Raw genomic sequence first — 20,144 nt, forward strand, 5'->3', positions numbered from 1 at the left:
AGAGGGAGGATTCCGGGTGGGACATTTTAACCAAACAAGCCAACAGGGGAGTCCAGAGAAGCCAGGATACTGGGATTAGAGCTTGACTGAGGCTTTGGACTTGGAATTTGGGACTATACTATAGAGAAGCTGGGCTAAGCTGTAAACCTAAACCTTACCCCCACTCCTCAGAGATGGTTTTGATGTGTAGATAAGAGGATTGTATTCTTTATGTTGGGAGATATGTTTATTTATTACTATACTTTGTAATATGATTGTGTGCTAGAGCCAAAAGCAGAGAGGCTAGACATTGTGAAGCCCCTTCAAAGTACCAGAGAACTCTGAGAGAACTATGAAATGATACATTGGCCTCCAGGCATAGAGGGCCAGGCTTGCAGGCTTGTCACTGTTATATGTGAAAATACACACACACACACACACACACACACACACACACACACACGCACGCACGCACGCCTGTGTGTATATGTATATGTATATGTGTATGTGTATGTGTATGTGTATGTGTATGTATATGTATATATGTGGGCATGTATAAGTGTGTGTGTAATACAGATATATGTATATATATATATGACAATTATGCATGTATGCACACACATAGACACACAGGATTTAGGAATCCTATGTGAAACAGGGTTTAGACTATATGACTCCTATCAAACTACATAAGTATTGGCTGCATGCATGAATATTTCAGCTGCACAAAACTCTATACTCTTTAATAGTCTAAATGACTCATTACCTTATTTATTTTTATCTAAGAGAAATGATTATTAAATAACCAATTATTGGGAAGATCCAGGGTTATTTTTTAAGGAAATCTCTGTACTTGCCCCCAAATAAACCCCACTTAGACCATCTTATCTAAGTAGAGTTGTTGCTCTACCCAACTAGAGAGTGTTCCAAAGAATTTAAAGTGAATTCTAGCCCATTGTGTTCTACTCAGGCTTAGGTCATATGGGGCTTAGGTCTAGATTGCCCAAGGCTGAGGGTGGTCTGAAAGTAAATGACATAATCAAAGACATTCACCTAGTCTTTCATTAGAATAGCTCCTACTCTCATTATAATATTCATTCTCTCATTACTTGTTAACCAACCACAGTTGATTGCCCTCACTGTTCCAAAGGCATATAATCATTGAATGGATCCCATGAGGAGTCTTTTCAGCATTTGAAAGTGCTGTTGACCTCTATTATTTAATAAAATGATTAATTACCCAGAAAATATGTCTCTTGAATTTTATACGTCAAACATTTCATATCCTAAGACAGTCATGAGGTATGTTCTGTTATTTTCTGATAAACTACTAAGATTGCAATAATATTTACTACATTAATAATTAATTGTGAATTAATCATGAATTCCCACATTAGTTGGTGTGGTAGGCCTAGAGTCAGGAAGACCCATCTTCCTAAATTCAAATCTGGCTTCAGATAATTACTAGCTGTGTGACCCTGGGTCAGTCATTTAACCCTGTTTTCCCCAGTTTCCCCAAATGTAAAATGAGATGTAGAAAGAAATGGAAAAACAATTTTAGTGTATCTTTGCTGAGGAAAACCAAATTGGGTAACAAAGAGTAGATACAATTAAAATGACTAAACAACAACAACTTAATAATTCATAATATTATATAATTATTTAAATAAAATGATGTTTTTACTTATCTTATCTTTATGTATCAATTTCTCTAACCTCCTAGACATAAATAAATTTGTGATTAATAACAGTGTAAAGCAAAAAATAAGACATAAATAATCATCTACAATGTAAAATCTGTAAGAAAGTACATAGCTAAAATTGCCCCAACCATCAATACTATATCAGCTAAGGAGCTAAAATTTATATAAACCATAATATATGTACACATTACAAAAGTATACAAAAGGGAAAAATCCTTTGCTACACCATAAATAATTAAAATGAATATACATAGCAAATAATGTATAACATTACATATTCAAATCAATATAATTCAACAATAAACTATATCTGGCTGTATAAGTAAACTTTTCTTCATAAATATCTGATAGCAAATTAGCCTCTTTGCAAGTTCCACCTATTATTCCTGTTTGTGCCATCTGGGGCCAAATGGAACAAAAAAGTTCTTTCAGTGTTGTTTTCTTTATATTAACATGGTTTTCAAGTAAATTATTCTATTGGTTTGGCTCACTTCACACACCAACATTTTGTCTTCATAAGTTTCATATTATTTCTTTTTTATTATCATTTCTTTATTTCTTTATCTATCTATCTATTTATTTATTTATTCGTTTGCTTGTTTATTTTGGCAGGGCAATGAGGATTAAGTGACTTAGCCAGGGTCACACAGCTCCTAAGTGTCAAGTATCTGAGACTGGATTTGAATTCAGGTCCTCCTGAATCAAGGGCCAGTTCTTTATCCACTGTGCCACCTAGCTGTCTCCCATATTATTTCTTGATAATATTCCATCACATTCATATACCACGATTTATTAAACTATTTCTCAATTTAGAAGCACGCACTTTAGATATTATTTATATTTAAAAAGTTTTATTACAAATATTTATGTATCTATGGGGAATTTCTCTGTATGTGTGACATCTATCAAATATATGCCTAATAGTGATTGTTGGAACAAAGACCTTAGTAACTTTTAAAGTATAAGTCTAATTTATTTTACAGAATAGCTAGACTAAGTCACACCTCCACTAAGATGCATTAGTTTTCTGTCATCTCATAGTCCCTCCAACTTTCAATACTTTTGATTTTTGTCTTTTGCCCATTTAAATGAGATGTGAAACCTCAACTATTATAATTTGCAATTCTTTATTTATAATATGGAACATCCTTCCATATCTTTATTGACAGCTTGCATTTAGTCTTTTGAAAACTGTCTATTCAATGTTCTTCAAACATGTATTTATTTGCAAATTGCTCTTATTCTTATATATTTGTAGCAATTCTCTTTCTATCTTGGAAATTATAACTTTATCAGATTTTTTTTTTTGTGAAATGTGAAATTTATTACATCTTTAAACTATCTTTATACACTCTTCTTCTATATCACAGAGCTGACCACCAGGTAACCAACATTGTTGCATTTCCCTCTGAATAGCTTATTTTTCTTCTTCAAAGTCGGTTGGCTTCTTCCTCTTTGACTTCTCAAATTCCTGGGTTCCCCAGGTATAGAGGAAGTAAAAGCCTATAAATGGGGGGGGCGACCCGCAGAATGGAGTCCTGCGTCCTGCGTAACACATTCGGGATGCCCTTCGTGAAGTAGCTGGGGAAGGCTTTCTGCTCGAACGGGGACAGGCTGTAGGAAATGATGTGCCTCACCCGGATCAGATTCCCGAAGTGGCGGCCCATCTTCGCGGCGCCTTCAGTCCCTGTGTCAGGACACTTCGTCCTCCAAAAGCTGCGGTCCAGATTTATTTTTAAAAGCTGTATTTTTAAAACCCCAATGACTTATTTCTCTCCTAGTTCTAATACTGATTTTGTTTCATTTCATTGAGTTATCTGTCTAAAGAATTAGAAATTGAGGGAATGCTCATCAATTGAGAAATGGCTGATCAAGTTGTAGTATATGAATGTAATGAAATACTATTGTGCTGTAAGAAATGATGATCAGGCAGATTTCAGAAAAACTTGGAAAGGCTTACATGAACTGATGCTGATTGCAGTAAGCAGAGCCAAGAGAATATTGTACACATTAACAGCAACACTGTGTTATGATCAACTGTGATAGACTTAGCTCTTCTCAGCAATACAATGATCCAAGACAATTATAAAAGACTCATGACAGAAAATAATCTCCACATCCAAAAAAAGAACTATGAAATCTGGGGGCAGCTAGGTAGTGCAGTGGATAAAGCACCAGCCTTGGATTCAGGAGGACCTGAGTTCAAATTTGGCCTCAGATACTTGACACTTACTAGCTGTGTGACCCTGGGCAAGTCAACTTAACCCCAATTGCCTTACCAAAAAAAATTTTAAAAATAAAAAAATAAAGAACTATGGAGTCTGAATGCAGACCAAAACATATTGGTTTCACTTTGGTTGTTTTCTTTTGTTTCTTCTTTCTTGTGGTTTCCCCCTGTTCTTATTCTTCTCTCACAACATGACTAATGTGGAAATAGGTTTAACATGATTGTAATGTATAACATATCAGATTGCTTGCTGGCTTTGGGAGTGGGGAGTGAAAAAATTGAAACTCAAAATCTTACAAAAATGGATGTTGAAAACTATCTTTACATGTAATTGGAAAAAATAAAATATTATTTAAAACACACACACACACATTGTGCAATGTACCTACCTCCTTCCGTTCTACTCTGTTTTTTTTTTTAATGAACTTTTTATTTTCAGAATCATATACCTTTGGAGCTTATTTCAATATATGGTTTAAGGTGGTGATCTAAACCTCATTATAAAAACATTAACTGTGTTACAATTTTCTCAGAGGTGTTTATTCAATAGGAAACTCTTACTCCCATTAGTTTGTATCTTATGGAATATCAAATCCTCATGTACTGCGTTTGATTGTATATTGGTATCAATTACCTTGCCCCTTTTCATATATATATGAAAAGTATGCAAAGTCTCTCACGTGTGTGTGTGCTTATACATGTATACACATATAGATAGACATTACATATATTTATCGAAGGGTTTTGGTCACTGACTGAGGACATATTTTATAATCACCACATCCACTAGAGTGAAAGGGGGAACAGCCATTATTCCTTGGGGCCTTGTGTTAGAGCTTCTAAAGGCAGGTCAATAATCCGTATTAAGGGGCAGCTAGGTGGCACAATGGACAAAGCACTGGCCCTAGATTCAGGAAGAACTGAGTTTAAATCCAGCCTCAGACACTTGACACTTACTAGCTGTGTGACCCTGGACAAGTCACTTAACCCTCACTGCCCCACCAAAAGAAAAAAAACAAAAAACAAAAACAAAAGCCAATAAATAATCTGTATTAAGTGTTGGTTCACATTCTGAGACAGAACCCTTTGAGACCTTTGCCTTCCCTGGAGAATATAAAGTAATTTTAAAAGAAACTTAATTGGGAAAGGCCCAGACTATGGATAATGTGAAATACTTATCAAATGATTCCTAAGGTAAATAGATGATTTTCTTCCAAAATAAAAGAAATCATCATTTCGGAAAGGACATGAATGAACATTACTGACCCAGATATAGTAATGTTTTCTCAAGCATTTTGAGCCTTGAAAGAGAATGCTTCCTTGGGAGACTGAAATAACAAGCAAGACAGAGAACAGCAGTACTAAGTCTTGTAAACTGAGAGGAGCAGCAGAATTTCTCACACAGTTCACTATTTTTCAACTTACTGTTTCAAAACAGTCTACAATGAAAGAGGAAGAAAAAGAAAACATACATGATTTATACTCTAAACTATAAAGCAGCATGTTTCCTCTCCATTCTTGCACTTAAACATTCTCTCTTGGGAAAGCTATTGGTTAAATGGCTAATAGGCTTCAATACCAAGGAGAGAGGGAAAAAGTGTGTGTGGGGCGGGGCGGGGGGAGGAGGGTTTGGACAAATAGAGAAGGAGATTTGGTTGAATTGTTGATTTATATTACATTAATGTATAAGGGGTTTTTGAGGGGTTACTTTTTTATTTAAGGTGATGTGAGAGGAGTTTGGTTTATCATGAAGAGACTTTGCAAGTTAATTCGTTGGCTCAAGAGCAGGGGGAACACTCTAGAAACTGAAAAAGATTGATCATACTTAAGGTTTAGCCACATTCCTTAACCCTCCTCCTCCTCTTCCCCTCAAATATCCAAGTAGTTAAGTGGTATTTGACTTATGAAGTAGTGGAGATAGAAATATTCTTTCAAGGAAGAAGGGTTTACATTATGAGATAATTTTTTGGCAGGCATCATGGAGTTGCCTCCTGTGGAAAAATTTAGTGACCTCCCGCTGAGAAATCAGAGTCTTGGGGCATGTTCTTTTACCTGCTCAACTGTTCAAAAATTATTGAAGAGAACTTGTGAGTCTCAAGACTGACTTTGAAAGCAACAATCAGTCCATCTGAGATTACCCTACTTTCTAAAATCATTCACTTGGTTTTTGCAAAGATTTGACCAGGGGTGAAGAGATGTGAAAAGGCCTTGCAGAGAAGAACTACAACATATCTAAATCCTAGCAGAATGAAAAGAAGCTAGTCAAGTACATGTTTGGATTGAGATTTTTAAAATCAGTTCCATACATAAGTTTATATATTTATATATGTGCGTATGTGTACACACATGCATATGTATGTGTACATATGGTAAATATTCACATATATGTGTGTGTATCTATATACATAGATATATCTATGTATATAGATATAGATAAACACCTAAACATAGAGCACACTTGTTGCTCATTCAATACCAAATGCAACTGTTGTTTTTAATCAAAGATCTGTTCAGGTAATTATTATGAGGACAGTATATTTTATTTAAATTAATCATAAAATTTGGTAATTTAATCACTGAGCAAAGGGATATTCTTTTATCTGAGAATCTAAATCTTTTTCTTTGTCTATGCCAAGATATTTCTTCTTCTTCTTCTTTTTTTTTTTGGTGAGGCAATTGGGGTTAAGTGACTTGCCCAGGGTCACACAGCTATTAAGTGTCAAGGGTCTGAGGCCGTATTTGAACTCAGGTCCTCCTAAATCCAGGGCTGGTGCTCTATTCACTGCACCACCTAGCTGCCCTGCCAAGATACTTCTTAAAGGTATTGACTGATTTTCACCAAATTTATTTTCATAGCTTCTGCCATTTATCTCTGGGGTGACTCACAGAAACTAGAGGCTCATTATGAGTAAATGGAGGGGAAGGGGCTTATGGACTTGGAGTAGAGAGCATAGCCATATCACTTGCTAATAGCATTCTTCCATGTTCATTAATCTGAAATGAGGTGGAATGAGTTAATGCACATAAAGTGCTTTGTAAACCTCAAAACACCATGTAGATTTATTATTATTATTATTATTATTATTATTATTATTATTATTATTATTATTATTATTATTATTATTATTATTATTATTATTACTAGATATCCCCCTGGAATCAACATGATCTCTGCACTTCTCCATACATGCTTTCATACTTCCATAATCATCTCACAATTAAAAAAACAATTTTCATTAAAAAAATCACAGTAAGAAACATATAGCAAATACTTCCAATGTGCAGATATTTAAGGTATACAGTGTAAAGAATACATGGATCAGGGGCAGCTAGATGGCTCAGTGGATAGAGCACTGGCCCTGAAGGTCAGCAGTACCTGAGTTCAAATCTGGCCTCAGACACTTAACACTTATTAGCTGTGTGACCCTGGGCAAGTCACTTAACCCCAATTGCCTCACTAAAAAAAAAAAAAGAATACATGGATCTTGCTGTCATGGAGCTTAAATTGATGACAGAGAACATAGTGCCAAACACTGGCCATTACTGTATTTCTGAGCAAAGACTCCCCAGTGAGGACTGAGACAGATTAAGATGTAATTGGGGACAGCTAGGTGGTGCAGTAGATAGAGCACCAGCCCTGGATTCAGGAGGACCTGAGTTCAAATCCAGCCTCAGACACTTGACACTTACTAACTGTGTGACCCTGGGCAAGTCACTTAACCCCAATTGCCTCACACACACCAAAAAGAAAAAAAGAAAGAAGATGCAATTGGGAAATATTTAACAAAATAAATAAAAATATAATAGAACATAATGTTAATATGTGGTTTTCTAATTCAATATGTGGTCTGCAGAGTTTAGTGACCCTCAGTTGCTATTTGAGTTTGAGAAGACTGATATGGTATATGGAGAAAACAAGGAATCTGGCCTCATGGAGTTTACACAAATAGAAAAGTTTTGGTGCCTTCAAATATGTGATAGCCAGATGAGGCAGTGGGAAAGAATCACTGCTGCTGTTGCTGCTGCTGCTGCTGCTGCTGCTCCTTATAGATGGCCATTTCCTTTGTGGATAATTACAAGCCTTGGAAGGAAACTATCCAGCTGAAGTTCATTTGGGATTATCAGGAAGGTCTCCACCCTCAGGCTTTAAAACACAAATGTCTTCATTAGACACTGACGGTTGCAAGTCATTTGACTGTGAAATTTGACCTCTCTGTGGCAGATGTCATGCTGGACTTAGAGTAAGGAAGACATAGGTTCAAATGCTGGTTAAAATAGTTGCCAGGGACAAATCTCAGTAGCTCAGTGGATAGAGTGCTGGGCACAAAGTCAGGAAGGCTCATTTTCCTAAATTCAAATCCAGCCTCAGACATTCACTAGCTCTGTGACCCTGGGCAAGTCACTTAATCCTGTTTACCTCAGTTTCCTCATCTGTAAAATGATCTGGAGAATAAAATGGCAAACCACTCCAGTATCTTTACCAAGAAAATTCCAAATGGGGTCACAAAGAATTGGGCACAACTGAGATGACTGAACAAAAACAAGGACAAATGGGCAAATCATTTAACCTCTCTCATTTCCTCATTCATTAAATAGCCATACCTAACACCAAGTGATTCTGAGATTCACATGAACTTATGTATAGACATTGTTTACAAACTTTAAAAGGACATATAAATGCCAGTTATTATGAAAATAATGATTGCCAAAATGTATGTAGCATTTTAACGTTGGTGATGGTAAAACACTTTAGATAAATGATTATCCCAATATTGTAATCTGAGCCACTTTTCTCTTGAAGCTGGTGATTCTTAGCAATTGATCTGGAATCTGTCACTTTCATGGCCCTTCTCTTTACTGGCTCTTGCTCTACCCACTGACCCTCGCATATGAAAAAGCCACCAGATGTTGGAGGGTCCCTTCAAACCTATTTATATTTTTTATATGTCTTGGCTCAAGACGTCTCAACTTTTACCATGAGAGATATTCAATCTCAGATCATATTAGATCCTAGGTAGACCATAGAGGAACATTTTTAAGACAGGAAGGAAATTAAGAAAGATCTCTCTCTCTTTGCAAATAAGGAAATCAATTTTTCGGTTCACAAGAAAGAACCATCTGCCACCACAGCTCAGTACTACTTATGAAGAGACCATTACAAAATATAATTTGCAACTCATTTGATGGATCTCAGAACACATTTTCTCACAGAAATCATGTTACAAATAGTGGTTAGGTTCTTAGGATAGCCCACAAAAATTTATTTAACCCAAAACGTAGTTAAATTTATGGTTACTATGGAGAGCTTAACCATCATTTATAATATTGTTTCTATGGGGTCATGCTTTCCAAGTTTCTATTCTGCATGCCAGGAATGCATTTCTTCTTACCCTAGCAACCTAGACTCCCCTTCTGTAATCTTCATCCCACCTGAAAGATGGAAAAAATGTCTCTTTCTCCCATCATTTATTTATTGAGCACACATAATATGCAAAAATATAAATAAATAACATTTATGTAGCACTTTCAGTTTTACAAGGCATTTTATATTCATTAATTCAATCCTTACAACTCTTCTGTTAAGTTAGGTACCACAGATTATATTATTTGCATTTTATAGATGAGAAAATTGAGTCCTAAAGAGACTTGTGACCTGACAATGGTCACATAGAGTTAAAAGAAAGATTCCAGCCCAGATCTTTACTAATTTCAGATCCAGTGTATTTTCCACTCTACCAGTCAGCATACTGGTATGTTATCAGCTAGCTGGCAGGCAAGGGGAGGAGATGAAGATGAATAAATCTCAGTTACTTGTTAATTCACATGTCATAACAGGAATGATGTGGTGACTGCATGGACAATTTCAGAAGGACAGTTCTACAGAGACTCCACTTTGGGCAGTGGAATGGTGGTGGTAGTGGTGATGGTGATGATGACAACAATAACAACAAAATAATAATAGTTAACATTTATATTATCTACTACTATATGACAGTCATTGTTTTAAATGCTTTAAAATATAAGCTCCTTTGATTCTCACCATAACCCTATGAGGTTGGTGTTATTATTTTTTTTTCATTTTACAGTTGAGGAAACTAAAACAGGTTAAGTGACTTGTCTAGGGTCACATAACTAGTAAATATCCGGAGGCTGGATTTCAACTCAAGTCTTCCTAATTCTGTGCTACCTAGATTCCTATAAAAGAAAATAGAGATGTGATTTTATATAGTCTGTAGAAGACAAGGGGTCCATGGTTGTCAGTTCCAGTGGGTTTCCATCAGGATTTCCTATGGTTGGGGAAAGACATATAGTGATAGTTGTTGGCAATCTATAAGTAGATGAAAAATTGAGTATTAATCACAATTAATCCCCTTTCATCTTTTTTGGTGAGGCAGTTGGGGTTAAGTGACTTGCCCAGGGTCACACAGCTAGTAAGTGTCAATTGTCAGAGGCCAGATTTGAATTCAGGTACTCCTGACTCCAGGGCCGGTGCTCTATTCATTGTGCCACCTAGCTGCCCCAATACCCTTTCATTAAAAAAAAAAATTACCTTTAACCAGCAGCTGTCTCTGATTAAAATGGTTATTTCCATAAAGATCATCTTTCTAGTTAATTAACTTATTAACATTATATAATATGATGTCATTTTACCAGTAACTTCATGTATGAAACAGCATGCTGAATTTTTTCATTCAAAAAATTCATCTAAGGGGTAGCTAGGTGGCACAGTGGATAAAACACTGGGCCTGGATTCAGGAGGACTTGAGTTCAAATCTGGACTCAGACACCTGACACTTACTAGCTGTGTGCCCCTGGGCAAGTCACTTAACCTTCATTGCCCCACAAGAAAAAAAAAGTTCATCTAATAACCGACAATTTGTTCTTATGAAATGAATTCTTAATAATGCATATTTCTTCAGGATTCATTAGTCATAGAATCAACAAGTTGTTATTAGCATTGACTATGGCCTGGTTAATTAACTACATCTTAACAATTTTCTTATTCACTTAATTTTATTAAATTCAACTATTTTTTATTATGTGCAATGTGCAAAAGACAAAATATTAGGTCCAAATATCCTGCTCTTAAGCAACTTATACAAATGAAGTTTAAGGCATAGTCAAAGGATTTAGAGGTGAAAGGGATTTTGGAGTTCATCTAATTCAACTCTATCATTTTAGTTTTGTGGAAACCCAGATTAAGTTAAATGACTTGCCCAAGGATAAACAGCCATTTTCCTTAAAAGTTACATTCCTGGGGCAGATAGGTGGTGCAGTGGATAGAGCACCAACCCTGGAGTCAGGAGGACCTAAGTTCAGATCTGGCCTCGGACACTTGGCACTTACTAGCTGTGTGATATTGGGCAAGTCACTTAATCCCAATTGCCTTACCAAAAAAAAAGGTACAGTCCTTGAGATGAAGGGTTTTAGAGTTCTTATTGTGTTTGCTTTGTTTTGCTTGTTTTCTTTGTATCCTCAGTGCTTTACACAGTGCTTGGCATGAATTGAATGATTAGTAAATGTGTTGACTTGATTTGACTCAAGGAGTAAATGGCATACCTAGTTAAGGCAAAGTCCTCTGATTTTAGACTCAAAGATCTTACCAATATGCCAAGCTGTCTCCAACAAAATAAATAAGTAACTGTAACTCAAATTAGAATACATTTATCCCTTTCACATTATGACTGTCTTCATCTCCATTTCAATATATCATGGGTCAGCATAAGAGATTAATTTTGGGAATTTGGGGAGGGTTTTGTGGAAGCTGCAGGTGACACACAGAGGCCATCACATGACACAAAGCCTATGACCAAATATGACAAAAATATTCTGTAAACATCCCATTAAAAAAAGAAAAAAAATATCAAAGTTCTTATCTGGTATAAAGGGAGGAACAAAAAACTTTATGCAGAGTTTTCCAGATAGTGTGATGTGAGAGGGATAGCTGTAATTTGAAATATACAGAGAAGGTCTAGAAACAAAAGAATTAAAAGAGATCTGATAAGGAAGATATTTGTTATACTTAATTTTTCTCATTTTTATATACAACAAAGCTTAGATAGAAATGGTTTAGAAGAAGTCACTATTAGTATTCATATAGTATTACCTGAATAGTTGGACAGGTGATTAAAATAATTGATTTTTGAATGTGTCGGGATGCAAACTTATTGTCTATAAACTCCCTGAATCTGATTTTGGGATACCCCCATTACAAAATAGGCTGAGAGATATGCTATATAACTTTCCCACATGGTTTTGATTTCCTCTGACTAGTCTATTTTTGTCCCAGAATTTGGAAGTTATGAGTTCTCAGGATGGAAACATTTATAAAAAATTATTGTTCTTAATTTTTTGTAAGTCAATGTTATATTCAGATAATTGTACATGATAATTCTGCAATAAGCTCTGGCTCCAGTACAGTGTATTTATTGAATTCTCAAGGATGTCTTGGGGTTTATACTTGTAGTACAGAGATTTGTCATTTTTTTTTTTTTTTTTTTTTAGGCAATGGGGGTTAAGTGACTTGCCCACAGTCACACAGCTAGTAAGTGTCAAGTGTCTGAGGCCGGATTTGAACTCAGGTACTCCTGAATCCAGGGCCGGTGCTTTAACCACTGCGCCATCTAGCTGCCCCCGATTTGTCATCTTTTAAACTATAAAGAAAAGAAACCATTTACTACAAACTTTTTATCTTTTTGACTGTTTCCTTGTAAGTATGTAGTGGGTACTAAATGTTTGCAACTAGCAATGAATGATATGTTGGACAATTTCTTCTGTTATCTTTGAAAATCTTGTAACTATCTTGAATTCTGGACTTTTTAAGGATGCATATTTGCTAATTTCTCATAGCAATAACCTGACTATTGCAATCATGAGCCCCTTTGTTTCCATAAATAGAACTAGATTCTTGATGCAACCATTTGTGTTCAATGTACTTTGTTAATATATTATCACCTAATATTATGGAAATCATTCCAGAATTATGTAGAGAAACTAACTATAATTTCCAAACCCTTTGGCCCAGAAATTCCATCTCATGGTGCTTACCAACAAGAAGAATATCACTGGGATGAAGTTGGTAATTTCCTAGAGCCTAGAGGAGCCTCCATCCTCTTCAAATGACCCTTTGAGGCTTAGAAAAGCACCAACATAAAAATAAATAACAAGAATCATCTGTAAATTCCTCTACCTTGATCTGGGATCCACAGAAGGACCCCAGAAATCCTCATGAATCCATGAGGTTGACAAGCAGGTACAGGTACAAAGCAGACCTCAATGAAGCCTGGAGAAACTTGGGAAGGATCCAGGCTGTTAAAGGGTGGAGAAAGGCCCCAGACAATGATCTACATTGGTGTCTCAAAAGTCAAAAGTATGTGGTTTGGCAGGGAGTCACAAGTGACCTGAGACCAGAGGCATGAGAACATCCCTAGACAAAACCTAGCCTGGTCTCCTAAGTCCTTGGCTGGAGCTCAGTATGTAGGAAGAACCCCTGAGCCCATCAACAAGGGAAGAAAGACAGCAGGCAGATTAGATCATTGGAATAAGTCATAGAGTCCTTGGAAAAGACATATCAGACTGAGTTCAGTTCTTGAAAAGCCCAAAGTCCCTTATAGTAGAAACCATACTCAAGACATAACAGGTCTACATCATTACATTAAAATGTGAAGTCTAGGGGGCGGCTAGGTGGCGCAGTGGATAAAGCACCGGCCCTGGATTCAGGAGTACCTGAGTTCAAATCCGGCCTCAGAAACTTAACACTTACTAGCTGTGTGACCCTGGGCAAGTCACTTAACCCCAATTGCCTCACTAAAAAAACAAAAAAATGTGAAGTCTAGACCAAGGACAGGACTGGTTTAGCTGCTAAAATAGCTGAGATGAACAAATTAAGGACATCTCTGAATGTTATGAGAAAATACCTTTTGTTTGAGAGATAACCAAAGGATAAAACCTCAGTAGGATAGTGATCCTATAACAAGATTGTGTAAAGCCTCAAAGAAAAATAAATGTCCTGAACTGAAAAATTACAGGCCTTCCTGGAAGAAATAAAGCAGGATACAAAATGGAATACTCAAGGAAGAAAGAATTGCAAGAAGTGATACCTTTGAACAGATTGTGGAAAATTTAATAAAAAAAATGTTCTGAAAATTAGAATTGGTCAAAATGAAAACTACAACTCAATAAGACAAAAATAACTATTAATCAAAATCAAAAGCTTTAAAAATTATCAGAAACAATGTATGAAAAATATACTGGAAAACAGGTCAAGGAGAAATAATCTAAGAATTATTGAACTATCCGAAAACCACAACCAATCAAAAATCAAATCAAAACACAATTCAAGAAATAAATTACAAGTGAAAACTGATGGGAACTTTTAGAACAACAAAACAGTGAAAATAGAAAGACTATACCGTTCACCTCCTGAAAGACACACCAGAATGAAACTCTCAGGAATGCCATAACCAAAAGCTAGAGCTTCACACTCAAAGAAAAATTATATAAGCAGCCAAAAAGAAACAGATGCCAAGGAGCCACAGTAAGGATCAAACAAGACTTGATATCTGCCACACTTAAGAAAAAGAGAATTTCAAATAAGAAATTTCAAAAGGTAAAGAAAGTTTAAAATAAAGAATGATCTATCTGGCAAAATTAAGCATAATCATAATTTTAAACAATCTTTAATGGAATAGAAGATTTTCAAACATTCCTTATGGAAAGGCCAAAACTAAGTAGACAATTTGAAATTGAAATAAAGGCACCAAAGGAAATGCAGATACATACATATATTTGCTTAACTGGAAGAATATGTGGTGGTTGTTTAGATAATAGTAGGAACCCTAATGCCTTTAAGGTTCATAAATGAAAAAATTACAAAGTAGCTGTTGATTTTTTTTTATATGTTTGATGATCTTAGTGGAAGACAAAAATGTGAGGGAAAGGAACCTAAAGAAAGGAGGAAGAGCAAGTTTCTCTGATAAAGATCTTGTATCCAACTGACTCAAATTTATGATTAAGAGTAATTATCCAATAGATTAATGGTCAAGGGATATGAACAGAGTTTTCAAAGGAAGAAATCCAAGCTATCACTAGTCATGTGAAAAAATGCTTAAAATTACAAATAATTAGAAAAAAAAAGAAAATTAAAGCAGCTCTCAACTTCTAACCTACAGTCATCACACTGACAAAAAAGAAAAAATAAAATTACAAATTTTGGAGGGGTTATGAGAAAATATACACAATGATGAACTGTTGGTGGAGTTCTGAAATAATTCAGCCATTATGGAAAGCAATTTGCAAATATGTCCAAAGTGCACATGCCTTTAGATCCAGCTAATAATACTGTTACTAGACCTATTCCCCAAATAAATCAAAGAGGCAAAGAACATATCTGTACAAAAACTTTTATAGCAGGCTCTTTTTATAGCAGCCAAAAAAAATGGAAACCAAGGAACCATCATCTTATTGGGTAATGAATAAATAAATTATGGTATATGAATATAACAGAAAATTTCTGTGCCATAAGAAATGATAAAATGAACCTTTTAGGAGGAAACTGGGACAACCTTTATAGAGTAATGCAGAGCAAAATGAACAGAAAAAACAATTTATAAAATAAGAACCTAAGGTGGGGGGTAGGGAATCAACTATGAAAGATTTAAAAACTGTTCAATGCAATGACAACCCCAAAGATGAAAAGACTTAAGATGAAACATTCCATTCATCTCTTGTTATAGTGGTACAGAATTTAAAGCTACAGATCTCTATCTCTATACATATACATATGTATGTATATATATACATAAACATATACATATATATGTGTATATACGAACATGGCTAATGTGGATTTGGTTTTGCTCAACTATGCATATTATGATTAACGTATCTTCTTCCTCTCTTATTTTTCTTTGTTCTCCATAAGGGTAAGAGAAAACACAGATTCTAAATGAATATAAAATAAATATTTTAAAAGACCTTACTATATGCAAAAATAGAAATACTCTAAATAATTCATAAGAGCACTTTTTGTAGCAACAGAAAAATGTGGACAATGTTTTAATCTGTGATAATTGTATATTGGATTAGTTTTCAAAGATCTTTTGAGGTTTGTATTTTTGTCATGGAGACTTGTCATCTGTTGGTTCATGAAAGATAGTGAGCTTCAAATGTGTAATTCTGACCACCAGGCCATGCATTGCTAGGTATTCGGGAGGGTCCAAAATGTATAGCCTTCAGTGATGGACAGTATTTTATCTCTATTATTCCTTTTCATAATCTACATTGATGACTAAATCTGGTTTCCTTATATAAAACTTCTGTGGCTTTAGTGGCAGTGACTTGATGCTGAATTACCATCATAAACCACTCCATTTCCATAAACATATTCACATGACTAAGATATTCGTTTTATTTTTCTTTGTGACACATTGGTGGTTGGGTTCATGTGAATTTCACCCATTGTCTTCATTTCAATTATGGATGTTAGTCATTCCACAAACTATCTGTAGCTAAGCCATTTATGTATACATTAAATGAATACACTGTTGTGTACCTGATATCACCTTTTTTTTTTCAGTTATAAAGTGATATCTACTAATGCTTTAAATATTTCTTTGGTTTTTAAACATGTGTTCTGAGTGCCTATGAATTATTTTACCCTCTTTTGTTACAGAATAGCTAATTTGTCTGTTCTGTTTAATGATGAGGATTATTTAGAAACAAAGCCACAAATCATGCTACAATAGATTAATTCTGATCCTGTGTTTGCATTAGAACCCCCCCAAAATTCCTTACATGCTACCCCTTGACTTAAGTATAAAGAAGGAGGCTGATGCTCCATAAATATATAACATTAATAAATATAACATTAGCACAACTGGTGATTTCACTGAGGGGAATGTACCAATCTCTGATTGAATTGATGGTATATCAATTTCAAATAACATATAGCCATCAAGTGACCACAAATAGATATAATCTGTACTTACCCAACTATTACCACCAAAAATAATGTGTAGATGAGGTAAGATGTGGGCAGCATGACTATAGCAGCAAATAATAGCCCTGAGAATCATGCAATCCTTGTGACTGACTTCTAGAGAGGGAGACATAAAAATTGGTGCTATAGTGTTTTTAAGTCTAACCCCTTATACTGTCAAAAAAGTTTGTATCTGACTCTCCCATCTTCCAAAAGCTGTTCCTACATTAACTTACATTTGGTAATAGATTGTCTTTATAATATAAGTTCTTTCAAGATAGGGAGCATTTGGATTGTGTTTTGTTATTTTATCTGTGTATTTCTGGAGCCTATTAGTACCCTTTCACATAGTAGTTTAGAAGTAGAGAAAGGATACAAAACATAGGGGAACAGCATGAGCAAAGACTGGGAGTCTAGAACTTGTGTTGTAGTTTCAGCTACTGTATGACCTGAAACAATTCAATTATCTTCTTTGAACCTCATCTGTAAAATGAAGAGGTTGACTGAGATATCTCTAACATCTATTCCAATTCAAAGAGTATAAGACTATGATTCTGTGTCCATTTTTCAAGACTGATCTATTTCTTTCTGGCCTATTTTTTTTTCTAAAACACAGCTGGTCGATAAGCACATTTTTAGAGGTTCATTTTATTCATCTCTGGTTCTAGAGCTGTGAGTCAGCATGGCATAATGTTTAAGGAATTAAGAGTTAGGAAGGGCATGAGTCCAGAAGCAGCAGTCTCACATCTAACTCAGAATTCCCTGCAGCCTGACGAGGACACTAGATTTCCCCCAAAATGGCAACTATTCTCAAGGATCAGCTGATTCTGAATGTCCTAAATGAAGATCAGGTTCTCCAAAACAAGATCACTGCAGTTGTCATGGCATGTGCTATCAGTATCTTAATGAAGGATTTGGCTGATTAACTTGCCCTAGTTGATGTCATAGAGACAAACTAAAGGGAGAGATGATGGATCTCTAACATGGCAGTCTTTTCCTCAAAATATCAAAAATTGTTTCTGGCAAAGATTACAGTGTGACTATGAACTCAAAGCTAGTTGTCATTACCACTGGGGCACATCAACAGGATGGAGAAAGTCATCATAACTTGGTCCAGTGTAATGTGAATATATTTAAGTTATCATTCCCAATATTGTTAAATACAACCCTAATTGCAAGGTCCTTATTGTTTCCAATCCAGTGGATATTTTGACATATGTGGCCTGGAAGCTAAGTAGCTTTCCTAAAAACTGTGTTATTGGAAATGTTTGCAATCTTAATTCTGCCCATTTCCATTACCTAATGGGGGAGAGAGATGGTGTCCATTCTTCAAGTTGTCATGGATGGGTCCTTGGGAAACATGGAGATTCCAGTGTTCCTATGTGGAGTGGTGTGAATGATACTGGAGTGTCTCTGAAGAATCTTTATCCTGCTTTGGGAACTGATTCTGATTCAGAGAATTAGAAAGATGTTCATAAACAGGTCACTGAAAGTGCTTGTGAGGTGATCAAACTGAAGGGCTACACTTTCTGGGCCATTGGCTTGTCCGTAGCAGATCTGGCAGAAAGCATTATGAATAATCTTAGGAGAGTGCATCCAATTTCCACCATGATTAAGGGTCTATATGGCATTAGTGAATATATCTTCCTTCGTGTCCCATGTATCTTGGGGCAGAATGGTATTTCAGATGTAGAGAAGGTAAGCCTGAATACGGAGGATGACACCTGTTTAAAGAAGAGTGGAGATGCCCTTTGGGGAATCCAGAAGGAACTGCAATTTTAAAGCCTTTTAATGTGCTGCCACTTTATTGTCTAGAGAACACGACAGTGGTTAGGGGAGTAGTTATGATGTGCTTTTCATCTAGGTCAAATCTTTCCTCTGATTAATGACACCAGAAATCTAAAACCTATGAACACACTCTTCTTAAACTTAGAAATGGGGGAATAATACAGTGAGGCTATTTGTTAAACCCTGTTTGCCTAGTGATGCTGGATATGGCTTGTACAGTGTTGAAGTGGTTGCTGTTAAGTAGAGCCAGCACTGCTCCCCCCAGGAATATAACTGCCTGCCTTGTAGGTGCTATAGGTTCCTGTAGGTCTAGAACACTATATAGTAGTAATACTTCATTGATACATTGATTATGTTTGATTAGCCTCCTTTAGGGCTCTCCAGCATGGCTCCATGTATCACCATTCCAGAGGACCTGATTTTGTATGTATGTATGTATGTATGTATGTATGTATGTATGTATGTATGTATGTGTTTACACACATAAGTATATACATGTACATGTATACCTACATATACATATATATATGTATGTACATTTCCATTTTGTATTAAAAAAATCTATCTACAAAGATTCAATTCCTCAAGTGTCAAACTAACCCAAATATTGAATAAACAAAAAATAACTGGGGAAAAAAAAGAGTTAAGAAGATCAGGATTCAAATCACTCTTCAGATAATACCTAGGCATATGACCCTTGTGCAAGTCACTTAAATTCTTTGTGCCTCAGTTTCCTCATCTGCAATATGATGGCATTTGACTTGATAGCCTCTATAATTCCATCCAGCTATACATCTATGATCCTATGATTAGCATCTGAAACATAAATGTGATTAGAGCAGAGGGTTCCCCTGAGGATAAAGGAAGGACCAATGGTTATCACAAACTGTTATGGCCACCTCACCATATTGTAGGCATGCCTGTGATCTAAATCTATTATCTTAGTGGTCATGTTGCCTTAATAAAATATATCATATTTCTCAGGTGTCTGTCTGCATTATTGCATCAGCTCCTTCCAAGAATGAAAAATAGCCTCTATCTTATTTACTTTAAAGTACACTCTAATCTTTGGGACCATTCCCTAAATGTCTGTTTTTTGCCTCAGAAACAGGTCATTTGAAGAGGATAGATGTCTTTTGTGTCCCGAGTTCCATGAATGATTGGTCAATGATTCCCCACTTCAGTTGAATAATTGTACATGCACATATGTATATGAGCACAGATGTATAAACACATAGATTTAGACATACATGTGCATGTAAAAATGTATAACAATTACATATGTTTATCATATATTTATTTATTAGCTTTATGGTACTTATTCTCTCCATTATTAGAAGGTAAGCTCATTTCAAGTAGGTGTAATTTTATTATTTGTACTTGTATTTTTAGCACCTAGCAAAGTGACAGGCACATAGTAAGTGATTGAAAAAAAATGCTTGTTGATTGATAGATTGATCAATGACTC

General features: G+C 35.5%; 1 protein-coding gene and 1 pseudogene across 1 annotated transcript; one reads left to right on the forward strand and one right to left on the reverse strand.

The window, feature by feature from the left end:
* Window positions 1-2,979: 2,979 nt before the first annotated feature.
* On the reverse strand, window positions 2,980-3,373 carry LOC122749533 (cytochrome b-c1 complex subunit 8-like). The gene is given in 2 exon segments (XM_043995942.1): window positions 2,980-3,198; window positions 3,200-3,373. Coding segments are annotated over 2 exon segments (249 nt in total). The 5' UTR covers window positions 3,350-3,373; the 3' UTR covers window positions 2,980-3,099.
* A 14,312-nt stretch (window positions 3,374-17,685) lies between these two features.
* On the forward strand, window positions 17,686-18,670 carry LOC122749532 (annotated as a pseudogene).
* Window positions 18,671-20,144: the final 1,474 nt, after the last annotated feature.

This window comes from Dromiciops gliroides, chromosome 3 (genome assembly GCF_019393635.1).
Source record: "Dromiciops gliroides isolate mDroGli1 chromosome 3, mDroGli1.pri, whole genome shotgun sequence".
Classification (NCBI taxonomy): Eukaryota; Metazoa; Chordata; class Mammalia; order Microbiotheria; family Microbiotheriidae; genus Dromiciops; species Dromiciops gliroides.